Below are 25,635 nucleotides of genomic sequence, written 5' to 3'. Positions count from 1 at the left end.
AGTGCCGCTTCTATTTCATTTTTTTATCCAGAGCATGTGGGATGCAGTTTAATTTAAGTACATTTGCAATTTATTACACCTGCAGTACTCGCACTCACTTCTGTCATCTTGATGTCTTGTCCATTTTCCTGTTCACCTCTGTGACTCCACTCAGGACCCTTGCTGGGTCAGCTACCCAATTTCATTTGAACCACTTACAATGAGTGTGTGAAATTGTTTCACATCACCCATTGAGTACATTTAATTTTTTTTCACTTGAGGATGCACGTTTGTTAGATGAAATGCTTTAGTCTTTAACACTACAGAAAGTTCAGTTGTACTCTGAGGACTTTTTCAGGATCCCATCATACTTGTCATTGGAACTTGGTTTTGATGCCTTTGCTTTTTCTTTTGTGTTTCTGTCCCTGAGACCTCCTTGCAGTGAAATCACCTAAAGGGTGAAGGGTGCCTGTTATGAGTAGTGGCATGAGATTCCCATCCTCTGTGGGGAAGGAAATGGGTATCAGGAAACTGTTCTGAGTAGAAAATTGTAGTTTTAGGAAATGTTGTAAATTTTACACTGTTTTTCAGTATTTAATCTTCCCACAAGTCTTACTGTCTTCTCTATCGAGCATCAGATGCAGAGGGTTCACTAAGTGAGCTTTCCAATTTGGGGGAAAAAAAATGAGGAGTAAGGGGAAGTTTCCATTAGTACAAAGCCATTATTAACTTGGGTTAATGAAGATCTAATGTAACGTGGCTATCACCACATGTCTGCACATAATGATTCCATCCTTTTCTATGGGGGAATGATTAAATTAAGTATCTAGTAGGTCAAAATTAGACTGAGAAGGTTAAGCAACCTTTAATGATTCTGCAGCCATTTACCAGCCATTTAAAAACATAAACTGTAAGATAAAGCTGGATAGAGAAACAGCATTATCAGTAAAAAGTGGGTGAATTTTTAGTGTTTTCTGTTTATATCACAGGAGAAGACTGAGAGGATTATGTGGTTTTGCAGTGACATGTGGGATAAAGGGCAAAATAAAAGGAGTTTTGATTTTTATATTTTGTTGCCTTCCTGGTAAGTGCCCATTAGCTCTTTATTTTAACATGCATTAAATCTAACTAATGGATATCAAACCAGCTTAGAAAAATGGGAATTATAAAGCAATTGTAACAAAGACTTCAGGAGCACAACTGTGCCAAAATATTTTTTGTGTGACTTAAACTCCTGAAAGCTCCATCTTTATGGAGAAATGAAGTCGCATAGATGGGAGAGCAGAGATTGCAGACAACGTGAGGGGAATTAGCAACCCTCAGCATGCTTTGGGATTGTCTGAGCTACAAAGAACTGGGCTGATTCTCAGATTCCAGGGTGATTTGAGGGGGACATTTGTTTGTGACTGTGCTTATCTGCTTACACATACTCAGGGCAGCTATCTCTCTTGTTTTGCTTTTATTTTTCCTTAGTGTATACAGATGGAATGAGATATGGTGAATCTAGCAAAATCTCTTTGCAGTCTTTTGCAAGGAGGTGCAATTCATTTTAAAATTGACAAACAAAACTGAATGTACAGGTGCAAATCATCTCCCTTTGCTTCCATTCCCCCAGGTTCTCTAGGCATTTTTTTGCCTATCCTGTAGAAACTTTAATTAATCCAATGGGAATATTTTCCATAAGGGTTGCTTTCAAGCATTTCTCTCATGTGTCTTATCCATGGTTAGAAACAAAACCATCTCATTTGACAAAATAGCATCTGGGAGGTTACAGTCTCTGGGAAATCAAAGAGAATGCATTGGGAAGTTACAGATTCTGGAGGTCTTGCCTTTTATTGATAGATCTCCTTCATCATGCCATCCATTAATTTTAACTCAGGTGATATATGAACTCTGCACGTTAGTTAATGAAGGCTAATGCACAGTAATCTTGTCATCACTAGCTGTGCATGGTAATTCAATCTGCTGCTCAGAAGAGCTGTTCAACATACAGTAAATTTGATTTAATATTGACATGATGTACTAGGTTTGGTATTTTATTTAACATACCATGTGCCTTATTTGATGAGAAATGGTTTTCTTTCAGTAGGTTACATACCTGAGTTAGGCCAGGTGTGTACTTTAATGCAGTTATATCAGATATATATCTGTCATATCTGCACTGGGTATTCATCCTGTGATACACTGCACAGACTGGGGCAAATTTCTGAGTTTGGGCACTTTTTGCATTCATTTAATGTTGTCAGTGTGCTTGAAAGCAAGCCCTGCAGAGCAGAAAAATAAAGATTATGCTTTTCTCAGGCATTGCAAGCAGAAAGTCCCTCTTGCCCTGTTTACACTTGTTTAACCTACTCTTGGACCTTCATCACCACCAGCAGGATCTGATGCAAAATTGACAGAGTATAGATTGGGGGTCTTGAGTGTGACTTGGAGGAGTTTTCTCAGTGTTTCTGGTCTGTAGTAATTGCTCCTAGCCTCTGTTTGGGTAGGATAGAGGGCTGTAAATATGGTGTGGTTAATACTTTGATTTCCACAAAAGACACACATCCTGTGGGCCAGATTAGGCAGTCAGTGCTTCATCATTTAAACCAAGCAACACCAGCTTCAGTCCTCGAGTGTGTTAGAGCTGTGCTCTCTGCCACTGTATATTTGCCTAATTTGTGTAGTATTAGGGGCTGGATACAGGGATATATTGCCTTTAGTTTAATATAAAGTACATGAAGATGTATCTCCATGTAAAGGATGTAGGAGCATGGCATTATTTACTTTATTGCAGGTAAATCATCACCAACCATCTGAGTGCAGAGCAAGAGTTTATACAGCACCCAGAGGATGTCAGACACTTTATCTGTGTATATCCACATCGCTCTGTGGAATACTCTTGTGCACAGATCTATGTTTGCGTCGTTCACTGCAGCACGCAGGTGTCTGGAGGATAAATCTTGCTTAAAGACAGGCTAAATGCAAAGCAAACCAAGTGGAACATGGCAGTGGGGTAGGTTACACCAGCTGATCCCTCAGGAGCCATCCCTAGGGATGGTGCCCTCAGCACGGAGAACAGGAGATGCTGTGGGTCAGCACTGGTGGAAAAGTGTGTGCACAGGAAGGGGAGAGGAGATATCAGCCACTGTCCAGGCTGTGGAGAGGGAGAAGCAATTTGCAGCCAGTTTTCAGCAGACTGTGGTCAGACAGACAGCCCCAGGGAGAGCCAGGAAGGAAGTGGCTGCTGCAGCTCCGTGTGTATCCCTTTGCAGAGGGTGTTTTATTAAGTTACAAGATAGTAATTAATGCCAAGTTCCTCTCTTTATTTTCTCTGTGGTTGGGTTTCATAATGGAAATTAAAGATAAGAGATAGGGAGCAGATTGCCTCTTGAAATACAGCTCCCTGGTGCTCAGTTCATGACTTTAGAGACATTTCTCCAGCCCCATCTCCCTTTATGGAGATGCAGGTCAAATGCTGCTGAAATAGTCCTTTTTCTCTAGAGCAGATGTGCTCAGTCCAGTGTTACACCGCAGGAAAGAAGCAAAAGGGTCAGAGAAAGAGTGAAGGAGACGTTCTGTGCTCTCCATCCACAGTACAGCTGCTGTCCCGCCACCCCCTCCCACCACAGCTGCAGCCTGTCAGGTTCCCCTGCCAAGCTGGGAACCCACCATTTCATACACGTGCTGGGTAATTTTGGAATCTACACCGAAATCTGAGACATCCCACATGAGGAGGGACCACAGTGGTGGGGTGCCCTTGTCTGAACCTGAAAGTCCAAATGACTTTCAGAGCTGTTTTTTCAGCTAGAAGTGCATCATGAAACACCACCTGTTTTTTGGAATACATCCTAAGACTGCATGTGTCCTAAAATAGATTCTGTTTTCCTCTTCCGCTTCTGTTTTCATTAGCCCCAGGTTTTGACATTCTGTTCAGAGATATTTTCAGTATTGAATGCATTAAGATAACATAAATTCCAAATCAAACATCTCATTCAGCATATTTCCTATTTAAATTTCTCCTGTACATTTTCCCTGTAGTTATCTAAGGGTTGGCTTCATTATTTGTATCAGCTGTCTCATGATAACTGGTTTTGCAAAAGAGCAAAAAACGAATGCTTGGAGAGAAAATGGAGAAAAATTTGTTGCTTGCACAGCCTTGTTTCAATTCAGTGTTCCTTCCGTCTTCTGAAGTTTATTGATCGGGAGAATGTTAAAGTTGTTGAATAGTTTGTTTTCATTTCACAAATGTGAATCAGGATTATTGCAGAAAAACAGGAATGTATTCATCATTAAGATTTGCTTTACACATTCATTTATTTTTTAATCTATAATTCTTATTGAACTAAGAAAACTCACAGGAATATATGTATCACCACCGAGAACAAAAAGAGCCTGATTGAGGCAGATGGAAGATCAGCAAAGCACTTCACACAAGTGTAAAAATACAAACTTCTTCTACACTTCTGCTAATACTGAGAAACACTGGTTTTCCAGAGTTGGAAAAGGTGCTGGGGGGATTTCCTGTGTGCTGAGTGGCTGAAAGATACTTGGCTAAGGTACAAAGTGCTGCAGCTATTTAGAGTATGCGGTATTTTTCAAGTCTTTTGCAAACACATACAAGCTCTGCAGCTCTCTGGTCTTCCTGAAGACCAGACTCCCTTCCTGGGAGTGTGGTAGCTCCCTGTGTGACCAGGCTGGGTGTGCCAGAGGAGAAACTGCACAATGCTGATGCAGCCACTTGTCCTCAAGTTTGCCCATGGGTCACATCTAACCCAGAGAGCAGAACAAACTCAGCTCTTTTTGGAGAGCCACGTATGGCTCCATCTCAAGTCAGCTCAGGTTCTTGCTGGGACCACTTGGCATCTCTCCAGCAGGGCAGGCTCATAAGTTGGTCCATGTGCCCAAACTTCCCACGTGTGCAGTGTTCGAGCAGCACCTTCCCTCTTCTCATGGATGCTGTTGGGTTTGGTGATCACAAACGAGGTTGTGTCTGGTTTTGCTGTCTCTCTTTGCCTCCCACTCCTCTTCTCAGGTCTCATATCATTATATTCATCCACTGTTGCAGATTGCCTTGTGTCAGCAGTGTGTGCCTGCCCTTCTACTCATTCCCTTCCACCAATATGACAAGTGTAAAGCCAGGCCCTATGAGCTCGGGGGGTGTGACAGGACCATGCAGCTGCAGGAGTCCATCCAATCAAATAACATCTTTTACGCTCATAATGATAATTTCCCACTTTAGCAAAACACCCTGCTGCCAAACTCCAGTGCTAATGAGCCTGTCAGTGCATCAGTGCACTCCCGACAGTATCGAGAATGTAGGGATTGTTTTTTGCAAGGCAAATGAAGACACTGATGATTAGCAAGAAACAAACCAACAATTCAATACATCACTGGCCACACATACCAAATCATTGATTTTCTGTCCTGCTGGGCAGCAGCTGTTGTATTTGCTCTGTAGAAATGGATTTTTTAATCCTGGAGGGACAAGAAAGGTGAATGTTTCTCCAAGAACTGGAAGCAGCAGGCAGTTGCTTCCTGCACTGGGTATGGGCATGTTGATGGTGTCCTTCTGAAGCTGCTGAGAAGTCTGATGGGCTTTCCACTATTAAATTCTGCTTCTGAATGCGTGTGAATGCAGTGATTGGATGGGGAAAAAAATCTCCTGTGAGAATCTGTGAAATTGCAGGACAAAAAATGCTGCCCTAAAACTCACAATCACTGAAAGAATTAGAAGTTAATCATAGATACCCTCACATGACTTCTCTCTATCTACCAGTTACGTGTAATCAGCATCCTTCCACATCATCTGTCTCAGCAGTGTTGCTATTTCCATAATCCTCACCTTGCCTGGCTGAAGTGAGATGTCTATTCCCCAGCATTTCTGAACGAAACGCATGACCCCAGGTCAGTGGGACCACAGTCTGCTCTGCAGTTTGGTGGCACTGATAATCCCTCTTGCCTTGTCCCCAGGGACCTACGTGATGACGGTGACGGCGAACGACGCGGACGACGGCACCACGGCCAACGGGATGGTGAGGTACCGCATCGTCACGCAGACCCCGCAGAGCCCCTCCCAAAACATGTTCACCATCAACAGCGAGACAGGGGACATCGTCACCGTGGCCGCTGGGCTCGACAGGGAGGTGAGTTTGAAACCCTCTCACCAGGTGTTTGTTGAGGGTTGCTGATGTGAAAAGCCCAAACCCGGTCTTTAATGCCAAGGCTCTAAAAGCTGGAGTTGAGGTGTGGAGATCACAGTCTTTGCTTCTGCAGCAGCTGTGGGGCATCGTGGCTTTGATGTGATATTTTTGTCCATATCAGTCAATGAAACCCTGAGAGAATCTTCAAACTACAGGAGCTGATATTTTCCTTTCCTAAGTTTGTAAAACTCAAAGATGTAGAAAATATTCCAGGAGGCAGAGGGGGATGAATAAATGGTCATTTGTCCCCCCTTCTGTTGAGGGGAAATAAAGTGTAAGACATCTATAGCCCTTTCTAGACCTGTCTTCCTTAGTTCTTTGCATGTTAGCCCTGGAAAAGGAACACAGCCTGCACTCAGCACACTTCATGTCCTTGTGTCATTTCCAAACTAGTAAAATGTCTTCCAGTGATTTTAGGTTTGTGTGATGTTCTGCCTTCAGTGCCTCTTCTTTCTGGCATTTTACAATGTGCAGTTTTTCCAAATGCAGCAGAAATTTCACTTTTACTGACAAAAAAATACTCTGCTAGTGTAAACTATATGTGATTCTCAGAGCTGTGCCTCCTCTGGTTGTGGGTGTAGCTCAAGGACAAAGCATTTATACCTCACACATTAAACAAAAGCCAATGCAGTGTCAGTGGTGTGGGATGGAGTGAGTGGGGAGGGAGGGGATGGGCTCAGTGGGTGTAAAGGGAGAGAATCCCAGAACTTCAGTTCTGCTTTTATTCCCCATTGGACTGTGCAGGTGATGGAGTGCAGCTCAGTGCAGCTGGGGGAGCTCTGTGGACTGAGTGATGGGAACAACGGGCCACCGAGAGTATGGAAGGAAGGACTTGCTTAGTCTGAGGCTCAGGTGTTTCTTTTCAGGCAGTCCCCAGAGCCAACACATCCAGTGGGAGAGTCCAGCTTGGGAGAGCCCAGTGTGCTGCGTTTCTGGGAGAAGGCACCAGAAACTGGTTTTGTTCTTCTTTCTCTCCTTTCCTCCCCTGTGGCAATGGCAGGGCAAGCAGGAATCCCCACTTGTGGGCCTAGGACCTAAACTCTGAGAGGTGAAGCCTCCAGCACCTTGGAGATTTTTCCCATGCCCCTCAGGCCTGCAGCACATTTTTGGCCCCACTGCTGATGCTGTGCCAGCCTCCAGTCAGGAGACATTCCCTGCCAGGGATTGTGCCCGTTTCATTCCCATGTCTGGGGCTGCTTTTCTGCTTGAGAGCAGCTCGGGGAGGATCCCAAAGGCAGCTGCTGAAAGCAGATAAAAGGCCCAGCAGCAGCTCAGCAGCACGTGTGGAGCCCTGGGGCATCCCGGGACACTTGGGGTGGGATGGGGATGGGGATGGGGATGGGGATGGGATGGGGATGGGGATGGGGATGGGGATGGGGATGGGGATGGGGATGGGGATGGGGATGGGGATGGGGATGGGGATGGGGATGGGATGGGGGTGGGGGTGGGGATGGGGATGGGGATGGGGATGGGGATGGGGATGGGGATGAGAATGCTGGCTGGGAATGCTGGCTGGGAGCAGCAGAGGGCTCGCCCTCGGCGCTGTTTCAGGGTGAGCTGGCCCAGGGGGGACACGCTGTGTGAAACAGCTTTCCAAGAAGGTCAGGAAAGCAGAGAGCTTTCCAGGTGTGAAGGCAGGAAGCAGAGCTGGGGGAGCAGGAGGAGCTCCAGCACCTGCTCCTTCCCACCTGACGTGGCAGACTCTGCAAGCACAACCTAGGGCGGATTTGACCTTTCCCTGCTCCTTTTATTCCAAGAGCTGGGAAGTTGACTGAATCTTAAGCAGGTAGATGATCCCAGGCTGTGCTGGAGCCTGAGGCAGGCTTGCAGTGGAAGAGGAGAAACAAGTGCTGGAGAGATTGCTGGCAGCCCCCAGGGGGATGGTAGCAGAGTACTCAGAGAAGAAATTGGAATTCTGGCAGGAAAATGCTGATTTTATGGAAATGAAAGAACTGTTATTGCCCCCCTGACATCAGTGCAGGCCAGCTTTAATGCTGGGCTTTATGGGCAGAGAAAGGTCGTCGGTTTATATTAATTTCAGAAACACAGATTGGGATAACTTGGTGGGAGAGAGGTTTTAATCTCAGCAAATCAGCTCAGAAAAGAGGCAGGTGATAATTAGGGGGAAAGGATAAGGCAGAATCTTTTTCATTGCTTCTCTCATTGCATCTGAAGTTTTTTAAAAACTTGCAGGGGAACCATGTGCTTTGTGTAAGTTCCCTTGTGCTCATGGTCCAGGAAATCACAGCTGGCACATTGTGTGTGGAAATCTGGTGTTGAGTGTCCCAGGCTGAGTACAAGACTGGGCAAGGGACACTTGGATCAAGGCAGAACAACCAGCTCTGGGCATAATCCTGGGGCTGCCCTGAAGCTATGGGCCATGCTTATTCCCAGCTCTCTCTCCTGCTTTCAGGATTACATCTGGAATTGGCAAAACTTTCTGGTGTATTACCATAAAGTTATATTGCATCTAAGTTGAAAATTGTGTTTAAACACTCCCATTACTGTACCACAAACTGGTTTTTTGTTTTTGTTTGTTTTTCCTGAAAACTTGAGGAAGCTATTAGAGGAGTGAATTTGGGGTTGCTGCTGACATTTCCTTATCATTAGGAAAAGGAGACGAAGAGCAATATTTGGAATGCAGATGTGTGTAAATTAAAATGTTAACAAATCTGACCTATTCAGCTGAAACTCCTATAACCAAGATAAATTCCCAGGATACCAGTTATTTCTCCAAATGCTTATTGACACATTTATCAGTGCCTGAGACATGATTAAGTTAAGCTGTGGTGATACAGAATGAGGTTTTCAGTCTCCATTGGAGCCTTCTCCCTTGCTTCTGCAATGCAAAGCAGGTGTAAAAATAACTTCCAGAGCTATTCCATATCTGAGAGACAGGTCTATGTTCCAGATCCAGCATTTGTCTTTCAAAAGGGAGAGAAGTCACTTCAAAACTGGTGTTCCTAGCTCAGCATTTCTGTTGCATGCTCATTAAATGAGATTTCCTGATGTTCTCAGCATCTCCACTTAAATATTGGTTCTTTGCTGGTTTCCTAAATTACCTTCAATCAAGAACTTAACCTAAATTACCTTCAAGAATGAACTGGATGAAGTTTTAGCTTATTTTGTGTCAGGACAAGTGTTTTGTTTGACCTGTGAGAAACCTATTTTTTAAGACCAGGTCATGTATTTTTGCTGCTGTTTCTAAACCCCCATTTCCACAAACCATGGAGGAAATTAAAAATGCAGCCTCTCAAATTGTGCTGGTCTCTCCTAAATGTGCCTGACACTGAAGATAGCACAATCAAAAGCCAAAATATTAAAATATTGATGGCTTTAAAGTTATCTTACCTGGTTCCTTTTAATCTGGATGTAAATATGGTGACAATGCTCTGTGTCCACTCACTCATTATGACTGCACTTAATTGAATGGATCCCCAAGGAAGATAAAGTTAATTGGACTGCACTTCATAAAAATTATTAAAGGAAGACAGTTTAGCAACAGCCTGATGTAAGCCTGGATGCCTGAGCATGAGAAATGCCAAGGGTGGAACAAAGGAACACCCATCCCTTGAACTAAGAGGGGAAATTATAGGGATTTAGGGTCATGAGAGGTTCAGAAGTACATTCAGACAGGCAGGTTTTGATGGGAAGGTTGAAAGCAGATACTTGCTGCAGGAAAACATCGGAGGAGCATAGGAAATCTGCAGCTGATTTAATGAAATTAGGAGGGAAAAATCATGTGATGGTGGGAGAACAAAATGTGTGAATTACAGGGAAGGCTGTGAATGCATGAGACGAGCACGTTGTGGCAAAGTTCAGGGGTAGGGAGGACCATGGCAGCTGATTTAATTTATGGCAGGCTGCTGCAGGAGTGGGTGGTACTACACAAGATGCTGCCAGACTGACGGCTTCATTTAGCAGCACGTCTGAATTCCACATTTCATTAATCTGGGAGGTTTTTTCCCACTGGCAAGAAAATTGCAAGAGATAAGAAAGGGTCAGGTGAGTCTCAGACACAAGCAGAACATTCATATTTTTGTTTTCTATCCTGAAAAGTAACATTTCTCTGTATAACCTTGCAAAAGTGACCAGCTCTGTTCCACATTTTACTTTGTTCCTTCCACTCAGCCCAGTGTCCCAGGTGGGATCAAGCCCAGACTGTCAGTCTGATGGTGCTCCTGGTGCAGTAACTTGACCCCATGACCAATTTTGATTTCTCTGGTGGCAGAATAGCTGTCTCAGTAGCACAGTAAGCCTGCAGTGGGGCTATAGTATAGGCAATATCATCCTCTGAAGAGCTTCTCCTAAATATTTGATGAACACGGACTTTGAGCAAGCAGGAGAGAAAAAAAAAAAGGAATGAGAGAAAAGGAGGTGATTGATCCCAGGCTCTGCTGGCAGGCCAATAAATGTTGAGGCATCTCAAATGTCATCCAGGTTTATTTGAGATAATAAGTATTTCAGCACTGCGGTGCTTGTAGTATAATGTTGCTAACTTTTTGAGACGTCCCTTAGAAAGGAGTCTCTTCCCAGCACATTCATCTGGTGCTGGAGAAAAGAAGGAAATCAGGAGCACTGAGTTACTTCTTCCAAATTTCTGTATGTTTGTATTTCTTTTAGAAGTGATTGGATCTCTTCTGCTGCAAATGCTTTTAAAAATACATGAAATCCGATTCTATGATTACTGCACTTGGCTTTCTGAAAACGTGATGTTGCTGGTCCTTCTCAAGTGAGTGAAAGATAAAAGGGAGAGCCTGCCAACAACTGAGTTAGAGGTTTATTTTATTTATGAATGAAATGGCAGAATTTTTGAGGGGAAGAGGAGAAGTTCTTCTTATTAGCAGAGACAGTTGATTTCTTTTCCCAAAACTCTGGGTTCGGTGCAGCTACACATTTCTGATAGTGCAGAATTTGAAATGTTATGTTAAAGAAAAAAAAAAGAAAAACAACTGTACACTACTCCAAACACTGAGCAGGGGTGGTTCTTTACTATCTGCAGTAACTATTTTGGGTACATTTATCTCCAGGTCATTGCAATAGCTTTTCAAAACCTTCTTGTTCATTCAAATGCTGGCTGGGAGTAAACAAGGCATTGCCCTGGTACAGGAATGATTTTAGCCATTGAGACTGCTGTGAAACATTCCCATAGATAGACACCCACTAGTCTGAGATTACCCAAATACAGTGGGTTCAGTCTGGGTTTGTCTCTTCCAGCCAGACAATCATCCAGGTGTAGCCAGCAGGCAACTCAGGCTGAGCCTGGCTTTCTGTAGCAGGAAACTTCCCCTGACAGTGGAGCCCAGCAGCTTTCAGTCCTTCATCCACCCCTGGAATACAGCAAAAGGAATTTATTCTGTTCTAAATTACCATGGCCCATGCTAATTATTTCCCTCACTGCGTATCACTGTGATGCCCTGCAAAGCTGCCTCTGCTCCTCAGAGCAGAGCTGGAGGAACATCTGCTGCAGCGTGAGGCTGAGGGATCCCCCACCACACCAGTGATGGATGAGTTTACCTGGGCAGATTGTCACTCGTGTGTGTGTACTGACAGAATACAAAGAATGAGGGAAAGTGACATCTAAATGGCTTGACTGCATCCTGTGAGCTCCTGTTCCCATTTTCCTCAGTCAGATTAGCCTTCTCCAAGGAGCAGAGAGGAGTAATGCTGAATTGCTGCAAGCATGTCACCTTCTGACATGCACAATCCAGCATCCACCCTGTTTGCTATTTGTATCCATTACAGGAGTTTTTTAAAATGAGAGGGATTCTGCTTTTCATGTTCTTGTCACTACTTTTTCCAGAGGAGAACTAAAACAAGGTTGTTAGACCCTGCAGAGCCATGAGTATCTTGCTTTTCAAGATGAACTTCCCATACCACTGCATCAAAACATGCAGAAAAAGGCCTCCACAGCTGAACTCACAGGAGGAGAACCAGAATGAGGGATTAGTAATTATTTTGCCAGCGAGGCACATCCATTTCTATGAATTTGGGCCACGAGTCCTTGTATTTAGCTTCCAGACTTGCAGGCTCCCCAAGTGACTGGGATGATGAAGGACTGGAACAGACTTCCAGGGTTAAGTGGCTTTTCCACTTCTCACAGCATTCAAGCAGTGATTGGGAGTCCTTGTGGAACATGTCTTCAAGGCAGTTATAAACTACCAGAGTCTTAGCAGGGATAAGCAGGTAAAATACTCCAGCATCCTCTGTCAGACTGTGTTTTACTTGTCCCTTCCAGCTTTGGCCCTGATGTGTTTCTGCCCCTCTGCCACTGAGGAGGAGTTTGCCCTGTGCTGTCACACAACAGGCTCTGCCCTCGCTGTCTGCCTGGCAGCCACGTGCCATCCAGGGATTTGTGGAGCACAAAGTCACTCTGAGGGATGAAATCCACTCTGTGCACATCATTTCTCATGAATACTACGTTATCCCTGATACCTTGTAATTTTTCAGGGCCATGTAACGAAAATGTAAATACTGAAGCTTTATGTATTAATATGCCTGAAATCATTACTTAAAGATAAAACTGGTTAAATTATTCAGTTATAAAATTATCCCATTTCCACAGCAGCATATCCTGTCAAAGGAAGAGCTGATTAGCCATAAGCTGAATTTAGCCAGCAGATTTATGCTGGATTCTGGTTTATGTTTCTGCATTGTACATAGGATTGACTTGAGTTTGTCCCATCATTCCAGTGCATTTCATTTTCTCATTACAGACAAGAATGACCTTTCTCAGCAAATTATGGTGAGGAGCGCTACCACTCATCAGTGAAGAAGAATCATTTTATTAACCCTGTTTAGTGCTTTGCAAGTGTGTTGTGCACTCAGTGGAGGGCCACTTGCAGTAATTTGAGATACCAGAAGTTAGCAGAGAGGGAGGGCTCAAATCTGCTCTGAGCACTCTTGGTCCAGCACTGCTTAAGCGATCCCTCATAGCTTTTGTTTCAGGGTGGAAAGATGTGAGCAAATCCTTGTCACAGAAATCACACCATTTGTTTTAATTCAGAAGAGAACAATGCCAGTGGTTCTGAAACCTTGTCACAATTCCCAGAAGGAATATGTCTCCCCATCTGAGCTCCTCAAGTGGCAGTGCCTGTGTGTCTTTCTGGTGGGTGTTTCTGCAAGGAGATCTGTACCTTTTTCTCTTCTGCATGATTGCTGCAACTCTCTAAACAAGAAGCTGGCAATCAGTTTTAGAGCTCCTGCGTATGGAAAGGGGTTTTTGATTACTTTTCCTTTAAAAAAGCCTGATAGCTAGATAGACTAGTAAAACTGATAGAGGAAGGGCTCTGAGCCATGGCCTTGGAAGAAAATAGCATGAGTAGAAAAAAAAAAAAAAAAAGTAGATATGATAGGAGACACTTCTAAAGAATAAAAGAGCTTTCCAAAGAAAGAGGCTGGTAAATAGCTTGAAACCTGTGGGAGTCCTCTGAGCAGACAGCAAAACAGCCATGGTGTTTATCTCCCAAAAAGGTACACCAGGAGGGTGATCAGGACACAAGTGTAACAGGCTGGAGATCATCTGGCTGTACAAACTGAGAATATGTTGGCACAGTTTGGCTGTGAGTTTGTGTGAGCTCAGCCTGGCTGTGTGATCTGCTTGCACTCATCTTGGCCCTGTCCTGTCCTAAGGCCTTTCATTCCCCATCAGATTGCATTTTTAATAAAGAGGGTCAAACAGAGCACTTGGGCTGGTTTTATTGGTCTGCTGTGTAGATTTTCAGCCCTGGTCCCAGTGCACCATGTGTCCTTCCTGAAGCTGTGCACAGGAGGATGCTGCAGCCTCAGAACTGGGCTGTAAATGGGAACCTACAGCCAGTTTACATCTCCTGTGGAGCCAATTCCACCAAGAGTGAGTCCTGCCCTTTGGCTGAAATGAAGAGTTTCCTCCCACTCAGGCAGTGCCGATGACACTGTTTACTGCCTGCCAGAGTAGCTCCCAATTTGGTTTTTTAATTCTTTCTCCCATTTGGCTTAGACTCTCTTCATACACCTGGCTTGCTTTCAGTATTGCCAGCATTTAGATGCTGGAGCCTCTGGAGGAGGTTGTACTGACTCACATGTGGAACTGGAATGGCTTTTTATACATATTTGGGTGAGCTATTGAGGAGATATTACCAAATTGAAAAGCTGCATGATTTGGGGTTTAACTATTCAGATAAAACAAAGCTTTGAGTTTAATTGGATCCGATTATAGAGTCCAAGCAAAAATAGGACTGACACCCCACCTAATCAGTTTCCTTCTTTTAAATATGGAAATCTTCAGAGCCTCTCCTATAAGAAAATTCCACATATACTAATAGTCTGTAGATCCCTTTCTTTCTTCACACACATTTTAATATGTTCAGAGAGTTCTGGTACAGTCTGGTTGCACTTGTTTCAAGTTCCATGAAATCCCACCTCAGACTACAGTGGGTTGGTTTATACATTATTCAGTAGTAAAATCCCAGCTGAATAGGGAGGAGGAAAAAAAAGTTAAGTATCGGAGTGGAAAGCTCACCAGGTCCTTAGCATAATCTCTCTGGTTCAGACCTGCATTTCTTTTTCTATTTGAGCTTGTCTTACAGTGGAGAAGAGTGTATCGTTCCAATTTCAGATAGAAGACTACCTGCTCGGCTCAGGCAGATTTAAAGTTTTTCTTTTGGTACATCACATCCTTTCCAACATCCCCTTCCCCTCTCTAAAGGGATTATTGTCTAAATCTGCACCAGGTCAAGTGAAATAATTAAACACAAGCTGGCTCCACTAATTAACTTATCCACAGACCATTGTCTGTTATTAGCATTTTAAAGAGAGACTTTGTTAACTCCTTCTTCCTAGACCTAGTACTACTTTTTTTATTAGCAGAATTCATTCCTGTGAGCATCTTTGGCTCCATTTCTTGCTTAAATATTATCTTCAACACATTTGCCAGAGCATGAGTGAGTTTGTGGGATGTTTCACCCTGCATCAGTTACTTTTCTTAACTGGGCATAAGAAGAAGGCAGCTTGAATGCAAAGGACTGTGACTGTCAGAAGACCAAATACAGTCTCTTGTATTCTGAAATATTCTTAAAATAGGAAGTTCTCAGTGTAAACAGCGGAGAGGCTGTTACATGCTCTGTAAAGTATAATTTAGATTGTGATATATCTAGAGTTTTTATAGTACATCTCATCTGGAACAGTGTCAAGATGGTGGCGTTTGTATTTGCAGAGGATGTAATACTTCCAAAAATACAGAAATGTGTGCACAGGGACCAAAATGTGGGTGTTTGCTGTTCTGCATCACGAATCCTGTCTATTTCCTTGAGTTCTGTACTAATTAGTACCCAGAAAGGTGGCAGAAGGTGGCTCTTTGAAGGGGAGGACTGTTCTTGTTAGACACTTGTGAGCATCACTAGGCTGGCTATAAATAAACACAACATCAGGTACTGAGGTTTGGGTTGTTCTCCATTCACTGCAGGCTGAGATAGGATTCATGGATAAGGCCAGCAAGGTGGCACATGCAGGCAGGATGGAGCTGTGTCTTATTCTTCCCAGAATTGCACATTAAAGCATCTAGGAGCCTGTAGTAGCAGAGCTGAAGCCGTGAGGCAGTTTGTTCTTTTGTCATGGTAACCTCACCATTTTTCTTCCAATTTTTAGGCTAAATATTTTCCTTTCATTGTTGTTCTGTTATTCCAGTTTTCTAAAAAATTCTGAGGACTTTGTGTAAGAAATCCTCATTAAATAGAGTACATGTCAGTACAATCATGTTTTATTCAAGCTATTCATTTTTTGCACTTAAAATGCTTTCCGTTCTAAATGCCCTTCCAGAAAAATAAATGTGGTTTTCAGTTAAAGTAAACAGGTCACATACTCAGTGACCTTAAATCTGATGGCTCAAATTGAGAAGGGGAACTAATTGCATAAAAATGCAGTGACTCATATTATCCAGATGTTCAATAAGTTGGTCTTTCCAACTTACTTATAAATGCCTGAAAAATAGATTGTAATTTCCTATTTATACCAACATGGAATTCACCTCAGTTTATAGGGAAGGATTTTGTTTTAATGGTTCAAGCTTTGGGCAGATGCCCAAGGAGGGATGAACTGACCAGACTGACTGCAGCTGCTTGAGGATGGGAATCAAGGTCTGTAAGTCAGCAGCAACTGACTCCTGTAGAAGTGGGAAGCTTTTCTGCCAGGTATCTGCTATTCTAAAGGAAGGATTTGATGCCACCCAAGCAGGAACATACCAAATAAAATGCCCACTTAGGAATCACAGTGGTCACCTTCTGAAGGTGAATTTCCGAGAGGTCAGAAGAGCAGCATCCTTGTCTCTTGAACTCAGGGCCAAACCTGTGGTTTGCTTGCAGCAGAGTAGAGTTGGCCCAGCCTCAGAGATCTGCTGTGATCAAAACGCCCTACCCTGTATTGGGTGTGTTTTGCTTCCAGGGGAGCCTGTGCTGATGTGAAGTAGCAGCTGAGAGGATACTCCACGCATTACTCATTCTGGAAGTGGTTTGTTTTGGAGATGTGTATGTTTCTGCAATTATTTTAGCCATTAAACTTCAGCCCTGAAAATGCTTTCATCTTGGCTGATTCCATCTTTTTGTGGCCATGGCAATGGAGAGGAGTGTGATGGGAAATGCATTACTAGGTTTGTAAATTATGTGCAGTTCCCTCCCCCCACCCCGAGTGTTTGATAGCAGAAGATGATGTTTGACAGAGAAGATAATGAACAGTATTTGCTGGTAAATCAAGAGCTAGATGTGGTTTGAAAGAAAGCATATTTGGGCATATAGAGACAATCTGGAAGGTTACCGGTGCTGTGCACTATCAGAAAATCTGCTCCACAGATGAGCAGCAGAGCAGCTTCCACCAGTGAGTGCTGGAGAGGAACTGGGTGGCCTCATGATTTCAGGGTATCAGCTCTTGACAAAGCAATTGAGCCAACTTCCCTAGAAAAACAGCCTGCAGGGTAACCTGCAGGGCATCAGAGGCAGGTAGGTAGCCCACCCCCAGCTCCTTTAGCCATGACCACCTCCCTGAGAACCCCTAAAGTAAAAAGTGGGAGAATCTCTCAGATCTATCCATCAGATTAGAAATTGAAGCATCAGCAATCATTTATGCAGATGATCCTGATTGAGCAGGAAGCGCCCCACAACATTTTCCCCACCCCAGATTAGGACAAAATAATGATTTTTTAAAATTGTAATTACCAGTCAGAAAATAAAGTCTGGAGAGATTTAGCATTTTTGTTTTAATAGCTGCAAAAATGTCGCATTGATATTGGTCTTTTAAAATGATGTTTGACATTTTGAAAGATCGATTTTTGTCAAAGTTAGCTCCGACCATTAAAACCATTTTTAAAGGAGCTCTTTTGCAATGTAAAAATAAATTCCAAGTGAGGGAGAGCTTTCAAGTGCCCGTCCTTGGGAGCAGTTTCACTCTTAGCATCTTGTGATGAAAAACCATTTTGTCATAATATTCTCCACCAGTTTTCATCCTCAGGCCCCTTCAGCTCTCTATATGGTCTCTGCCACTACTGTCATCCAACCATATCAAAATGGGTATTTAGGGATGTTCTTCTGAAAACTAATTCCAGTGTTTGCAATAAGAGCTGCTAATGTAACTCGGAGTGACCATTGCCTGCAGTATCAGCATCTTCAAAGGCTGACTGACACATTTGAGAAATGGATTTTGTGCTACTCTGCTGACCCCAGACTCTGTGCCAGGGCAGTTCAGAGAGGGGCACAGTCCTTTCTGTACAAGCTCCATAGGGAATAAGGAAAGCTAAATTACAGACTTCATATCCAGATGTGCAGGGGAGCGTTCATGGAAAATGCATCAAAAACATCTTGCAAAAACTCATTTAAAGTTACATAAATTATTGTGTGCATTTTCACATGCAGTTATTTTCAAGTCTAACCAGCTGTATCTGATTGAAGTGGCCCTAAATAAATGGATCGTTACATAAACACAACATTTGTTTGGGGATTTTTTTCCCAATAAGGTCTGGGCCCTGTTTGCTTCGCAGTGTTGCACAGACTGTGAGAAGGAGGTGTCTGAATTTCAGTGGGACATTTTGACACAGAAAATCCCATTCTTAGTATGTTTGGAGTTTCTAAGTCATATGGTGACAGATACCTTAAAAGAAGACACAGTAAATAATATGGCACGTATTTTGCAGAGCAATTGGAATGCAAGCAGCGAGTCCAAAGAGGTGATCACATTTCATTTCACTTTTTTCACCCCGTTTCGGTGCATCAAGCCAATGTCTGGTGCGTGCTGATGCACTGAGGAGGCTCCCCAGCAGCATCTTGGGTCGCTGTTTGTTGGGAAGAGCTGATGTTTGCAGTTCCAGGGGAGCCCTTTGTCACCATCCAAGGTGGTAACGCCTCACTCCCTCCCCCGCAGGTGTTACCATCTCACAGATCAATTACCTGATAAAGGGTGACCCTGGGCCAGGCCTTGGTTACTCACTGCTGCAAGTCCAATCCACAAAGTTCAGAAGTCCTTAAAGCACCTCTGAAATTCTTTCTAGCGGGTCCCAGGGTTCTATAAATGAGGCAATAAACCAAGTGACTCAAGGCACAGAGATGCATGTCTGTGCTGTCTCTGTTCCAAACCAGAATAAAACATGAAAGAATAAGCTGAAAGATGTGACGGTTTTTATTGAAGAAATAATCAGAGAGTCGCTTATCAGAATCAGGAAACCTGCTTTATCCTTTGTTGCATTATAAATAAGAATTATATTTGTTCTTGGGGAGCGAGCCTGAAGAACACTGCAAGACGTTATTATGAGTGATGCGCGGGGAGGATCTGAATAAATACTGCCTGTCTGCCCCATTAGGTGGTTTTATTTCTTACATTTCTCTGATTCCTCTACCAGGAACGAGTTGTTTTATCATTTCAGAGGTGTACTCAGAGGTGAGCCATGATTGGTTTGCTTGTGGGGGCCTGAATTCCAAGCTGACAGAGGGAGGATGCCAGGCAAGGAGAATGGTGGTGGGGAGGAGGCAGGGGCTGGGGTCTCCAGGTGTGCCCCAGCTGCTCACTGTCCAGTGGGCTCTCCAGCTGCAGGGAGAGTGCTGGTGGCCAGGGCAGCCCATGGTGGTGTGGAGGAAACAAGAAGTAACAGGAAGATAAAAGGGAGAAACAGAAACAGAAGGAAGAGACATTTGTAGGGATAGAAGATGGAGGGTGGAAGCGAGGAGTTTACTTTTTCTACTCTTGTAAACTCTTGCAAAGGCTGTTAGCTCTGGATTTGAAAGGTTATAGAGAATGCCATCCTAGGTAGAACAACACACATAGTGCAGCATCCTCTCATGATCCAGGCATCTGTCAGAGCTGCAGGCACGAGCTCTTGGAGCTGTGTGTGCCGGTTACGTCTCGCGCTAGGTGATTAGATGTAAAATTACACAGTATCATCCCAACTTGGAACATAAAACCACTTCCATGCTCTGTCTTGACTGTTCATAATGTTTCTTGGCAGAAGTTGTTGCAGACACCAGCTTTCAATCCTTCCAAATTAAATGTCAGTTGATGGCAGCGCCGTCATCAGCGGGAGCGTCCTGCTCATCCCACTTCCCCCAGCTCTGCGCCTCCTCAGCTGGCTGATGAGCAGCTCAGCTGGGAGCACTTTCGAAGGAGATCTTTGACTTTCTTTGGCTTCCCAGAGGAATTCATAATTATTTCCTCCTTTATCATGGAGTGCAGCTGGAGTCTTCAGCTCCATTAGAACTGCCCTGGTAATTTCACAGTGTGAAATTTACAGCAAACTAGGGACATTAACGTTAAATAAATTTATGCAACAGCAACCCTCACCCAAGTCATTAAAAGTGTGTGCAGTTTTTAATGGATGCTTCAGCATGGCATTTGATAAGTTTGTTCATTTCTTTTCCCAGTCTGTTAATTATACATACACACATACACACACACATTGTTCTGCCAGAGGTTTTGGTGGAAGCTGGCTGTGGCCACGGATGTCACCTCCTCGCAGACACTTTAAACATGGCTGTAATCCCAACCTCAGTGGAGTGAGGAGAGGCTGTCACCAAGAGTGGATTTGGCGGGGGGAAGTGTGACAGTGTGGGTCTGTGTGCAACTCCAATAATCCAATTGAACTATGCAGTGATTCTGAACCACGTCTATTTGAGAAGACAGGATATCATAAAGGCTGCTAATATGGTGGAAAATTGCATTAAGCTGAGACAAGACAAAGTTGATTATGTGTACAAGTAGTGCAGATGTGCCTGGCACTGGTCGTTTATGCATACTGATTGATCTTAAATACAGCAGAGCAGGGGATGGGATGGGGTTTCTGTGCTTATTGATTTTGTTTCAGCTCCTTGGGCTGTCACCAGAGGCTTTCAAATCCGACTGCCTTGACCGATACAAGCCCTGATAAGAAAGCTTGATAAGGAAGCAGGCACGGGGCTGATGTCCTGGCCAGACAAAGCCTGCTGGGTATGTCCTTTGAGAAGCAGATATTCAGGAACAGCCCTGCTCTTCAGCTCCGGGGTGTGGAATTCTCTGGGAAGCTGCAGTTGGCATTTGGGCTGCCTTGCTGGATGTTCCCAGTGTGAGCTGTGAGGAACAGCCTGGAGTGCTCACAAGGGTCAGTTTGCTGCATGATCTGCTTCATTTCAGTTTGCTGAAGGAGGAGACTTGGTTTCCTAATTGTTTAATTTTGGCTTCTATAAACCCGCTGGAGCAGAACTGTTGTTTTTCCACCTCTCCCACATTCCAAGCAGGGAAGCTAGAAACAGGAGGTTTTCATCCTGTTCTTTGGTTGTTGTCTCATTCCTCAGGAGTCTTTATTAAAACAGTTTTCTTTAGTCCTGCTCTGCCTGGAGCCACTGACCTCTGCCACCAGGCAGCCTGGCTTCCAAGGACTCTGTGACTCTGCTGGCATGAGCCATTTAATGGTTTCCAACTAAAAGACAGCAGATTTAGATTTGATATTAGGAAAAAATTCTTACTGTGAGGGTGGTGAGGCCCTGGCACAGGTTGCCCAGAGAAGCTGTGGCTTCTCCATCCCTGGAAGTGTCCAAGGCCAGGCTGGACAGGGCTTGGAGCAAGCTGGGATAGGGGAAGATGTCCCTGCCCAAGGCAGATGAGCTTGAGGGTCCCTTCCAACCCAGGCTGTTCCATGATTCCATGATTCTCTGATCACTGGCATGGAGCTTGAAACGTGATGTGGGAGTCAAAGACCCTGGTTTTCTAATAAACAAAATATTTAGGAGTAGAGATAATTAAACATCTAGCAGTCAGGAAAAAGGATTTGTGGATGTTTGTCCTGGGAATTCCCTAATATCCCAGTCCTGAGGGTTTTTATGTGTACGGTCATCTCCACCTACGTTGGCTGCAGCCTGAGCTCTGTGCAGGTGAGTCTGCTGACACAGATGAGCTTTCATGATTGTGATTTACATCTGAAAGAGGAATTTGTAAGCATGTTGAATTGAGTGCATATAACTTACCTTGATTTATATTTGAGCTGAGGTGAAAGAACTCTATCTGTGATTATGGACATCAAAGACAATATATTGAAATTCAGTTTTCTAATGTACACATCATTTATCAAATCTCTGCCCAATAATGCCAACATTTGCTGCACAGAAATACAGTGTGATGGATTACCTGCTTCCCACCAGCTTTCTGAAGGCCAAGGAAGATAAACACAGGATTCTTGCAGAAATGCCAAGTTCAGTCTAGGGAGAGGGACTGAAATCAAAAACCCCAGGGCAGTTAGGAAAATTCATAAGCAGGATAAGAATTTCAGGAACCTTGCAGGCCTCAAAGGAAACAAGTTTCTTGGTTTCTTGCTGTCACCAAGAGCACGAGCAACCCACCTGCTGCAGGCAGAGCATGTCACCTTTTGCAGAATTTGGCCTGGTTTAGTGCCTGCTCTTGGGATGCTGATAATCTTAAAAAAAGCACATTTCCTACATCTAAAGCAGCAGCGGTCTGGACTTGGATCCATAACAGCCAGTTCTTGCCTGGAATCTGAAAAAAAAAAAAAAAAAGCTTAGAAATATGAATTTCAAATTACAACCAGGAAAAAAATAAATAGCAGAAAACACTTTTATTTCTTGCTGAGCTTCTATTCAGTTCCTGCTTCCTGTGTTGACAGTGTAAGTTATACTTGGGCAGGAAAAAAAGGAAGCCCACAAACATAATTGCAACCATGTCTAATTAGGCAGAGCTATGTAAATTTAGCGTTTCTACATGATTATAAATGTCAGGAGAGCCTTAGATAAGACATGAGAGTTTTGAGTATCTCTTGTGTACCTAGTCTAAAATGTCCTTATTGCTAATCCTATTCATCTGGAGTTGCTTCCTAATTAGAATATTTATGGGCTAATAAGGAGGTGAACAAGACACTCCAGTTCAGTTCCAAAGGTGAGAGCAGGGATTCATTAGACTCGGCGTCTCTGTTTTGATTGCTGTACAATGTAATTAACATTGTGCTAGACAATCATTTTAGATTTACCTTAACAACAAATGTTTAAGAAGATTCCTGTTGTTCCCTCTTTGTGCCCTGGTCTGCTGAAACCAAAAGCAGGGATGTCAGCAGCTTTGAGAGATTTGGGGGTTCCTGGATGGTTTGGGGTTTTTTTGCTTGTTGTATTTTCTGAGCTGTTTTGACCTCAGTCTGTCAGTTACTGATGTTTCTAAGTTTTGGCCATGCCAGCTAAAAGTGAATCTGGTTTGCATATTTTATGAATTCATGTTTTATAAATTTTATATCACTAGGACCTGCTTTATAGGAAATGCTTACTTTGATATTTTGGTGGGTTTTTTTCAGAATTTTCACTCTCATGCCTATAACCAGTGACCTGATATAAAACAGAATTTTTAAAGTCAGATATAATTCAGCTTGTTTTAGCTTATACTACCATGAAAGCACTGGGAGTGCCTGACGTTCAGTGCCTGACTCGTTAATTTTTCTTCTGGAAGTTTCTTCACCACCAGGAGCCCCACTGAGCCCAGGCACAGCAGCAGCAGGAAAAATGCCTCCTGCATCCAGATTGAGAACCAGGCAATCCCGAGTTCCACCCCCAACCCAAGGTTGTAGCCCTCGGGGCTGCCTAAGGGGAGATGCTCTTTCCCTGAGCCCAAGGGGGAGCTGGGAGGGTCGCCAATCCCAAACCCCTGTGGCATTGCTGCTCAGGCCAGGGACCGTGGGGACAGCTCCTGATGGATTTTAGAAAGGACAAGACACAGAGTTTCTGTTCTCCCTCCCACATGTCTCTTTACTTTAAGCCCCACTCCTGTCTGCAGACCACATCTGAGTTCTGCAAAGCAATGGCCATAATTTATACAAATGCTAAATTGCATCTGTAATTGTCCCCTAAATTGTCCCCTATTTTTTTGCCAGTGCTGTGGCCAGTCTCAAAGTCAACTCCTTTCCAAGGGTAAGCTGATCAAAGCAAAGCCTGGGGGCCTTGATCTCTTCTCTTTCCTTTCCATACTGATCTGGTTGTCTGAGAAAACAACGTTCTGTGGCTTTAAAGGTGTGATCAGAGAAGTTGTTAAGATGTCAAGTCACGTTACTTCAAGTCTTCTCTGTATAAATTACAGTGAGGTACGGTGATCTCATAAATAATGATAAATATAGCAACATTCTACTGCTGATGGAAATCATTATCAGCCATTATCAACTTTAATTAATATATTCACATTATTCAAATCCAGGTAGAAAATGTTCTTTGGCATCCAGTCTAGAGGAGTGTAGATTGTGGCTTTTGTGCAGCTTGAAAAACAGCTGGCAACAGGGAAGCAGCTCTGGGGAAATATTTTGTTTAGATTTAGGGTCCAGCACATTGATTGTCCCATAAATGTCCCCCACTTTCCATGCTTGTGTGCAAGGGCTGGTAGACATCATGTTTTCCAGGGTTGTTTCTTTCCTTGGAGCACTGCTCCTGCACCAGAAGAGCTTCTTGTTGTTTGTGGCATCTCAGTTGTCTCCGTGGCAACCAGGGTAATGCTGGAGAATACACAATTGAAGATGCTGGAGATGAGTACTGGTAGCAAATGTTCTTTAACATGAAAAATGAGTGAAAACAAACAGAAAATATGGGCTAAATAAACCTCTGCTAGTTCTAAATGGAATGGTTCTTGAAAATTTCCATTAGGGCTTAACAACTCTTTAAATAAATATCCACTATGTCCCCTTCCATCTGAGGGTTTCCATCTGTTGATTGTGTTTGTTTGCTTTTTCTCCCATTTTGTGAAAATCCCGAGGCCCAGTCCTGCTGCACACCCAGCCCCTGGGTACAGGGCTGAGCATTCCCTTCCCTTTGGAAAAGGAGCTGAGAAACATCATCAGACAAATGTACCCCACCTGCCACTGCAGGAGCTAACCCATAAAACCCTCCATCCTCACTCCTGTTGCCCCTGGAGTGTGGCCAGAGCTGTGTTTGCAGCTTTCCAGGAGAGAGAGGAGTGTTTGTTCAAGCAGGAATTCCCTGTTTATCCAGGGCTGTGCTCAGCCGAGGGCAGAGGGCTCTGCTCCATGCGCACAGGAGAGCAGGTGGGAAAACTTCTTGAAGAGGTGTTCCTGCATCCATCTTCTCCCTCTGTGCCTGCCCCTCTCAGCATGCCAGGGGCACTGAGCATGGCATCCCTCCACAGGCAGTGCAGAATCTCTGGGATAATCCCTGTCCCTCAGACATGCACCCTTTAGACCAAAGAAGGTGCCAGCCTGGGATGGTATCTTCTGTTCCAGACAGAGCAGTGAAAGTGGGCTCTCCGTGGTGTGTGCTGTGTTTTCCATGGCTCCCATCAGTGATTCCCTGGGCTAATGGGAAGCCACTAATGACTCAGAGTAAGGACCTGTTACGGCTGGTGTGAGGTAGCACTTTGTTTCTGCTGTCAGATAATACATCTCTAAATCTGCACTGTTCTTACATTTCCTGTGAGAATAAAAGAGATGAAAAATCCATACAGTTCCCATTAACCAAGAGAGGGAGGTAAACACTGCTGTTAGTGGGGTGAGATAAAACCTTTTCACTCTGGGACACAAATGTGAGTTCAACTTATGATAAAATTAAATACATTTCATGATCTCACCTTACTCCCCACAGGGAGTCAATCCATTTCATAAAATTCTTGACACACCCTTATCAAAGCCTCCAGCTTCTTCTGAGAGAGACCAAGGACCAGAGTCCTAGATCCCTTTGCATTCTGCCTGAAGAGGATGTCCCACCAGCTCCACATGGAGCCTGGCCTTACAGCCCTGCTTCTTCCTTGCAGTGAAGAATCTCAGCTTCTGGTTCTTCTCCTTTCCCAGTGTGGTTTTGTCTGAGAAGTGGAGGAAATACACACAACTTTTACTTAGTGTAAGTTCATACACCTGAACTTGAGGTGAGCGGCTCCACAGGAACTTAAAAGTGCTGTAAGAGTAGAAAAACACTAATTTGCTTTCCAAAAGGATATGTCTCTCCAGAATTTTGGAGAATAATTAACTTAGAACCTCATCAGCTCCTCCTAAGTCTGCTGCAGA

General features: G+C 43.9%; 1 protein-coding gene across 2 annotated transcripts in view; it reads left to right on the top strand.

Annotated features, from left to right (window-relative positions):
* Window positions 1-25,635, top strand: part of CDH4 (cadherin 4) — a 419,557-nt gene that overhangs the window by 334,531 nt on the left and 59,391 nt on the right. For both annotated transcript variants that reach the window (XM_038159241.1, XM_038159242.1), the window contains one exon: window positions 5,932-6,104. In XM_038159241.1, the coding sequence (XP_038015169.1) occupies window positions 5,932-6,104 (173 nt within the window). The remainder of the gene's footprint in view (window positions 1-5,931; window positions 6,105-25,635) is intronic.

This window comes from Motacilla alba, chromosome 20 (assembly GCF_015832195.1).
Source record: "Motacilla alba alba isolate MOTALB_02 chromosome 20, Motacilla_alba_V1.0_pri, whole genome shotgun sequence".
Taxonomy (NCBI): domain Eukaryota; kingdom Metazoa; phylum Chordata; class Aves; order Passeriformes; family Motacillidae; genus Motacilla; species Motacilla alba.
This window is presented reverse-complemented; position numbering and strand designations above follow the sequence as displayed.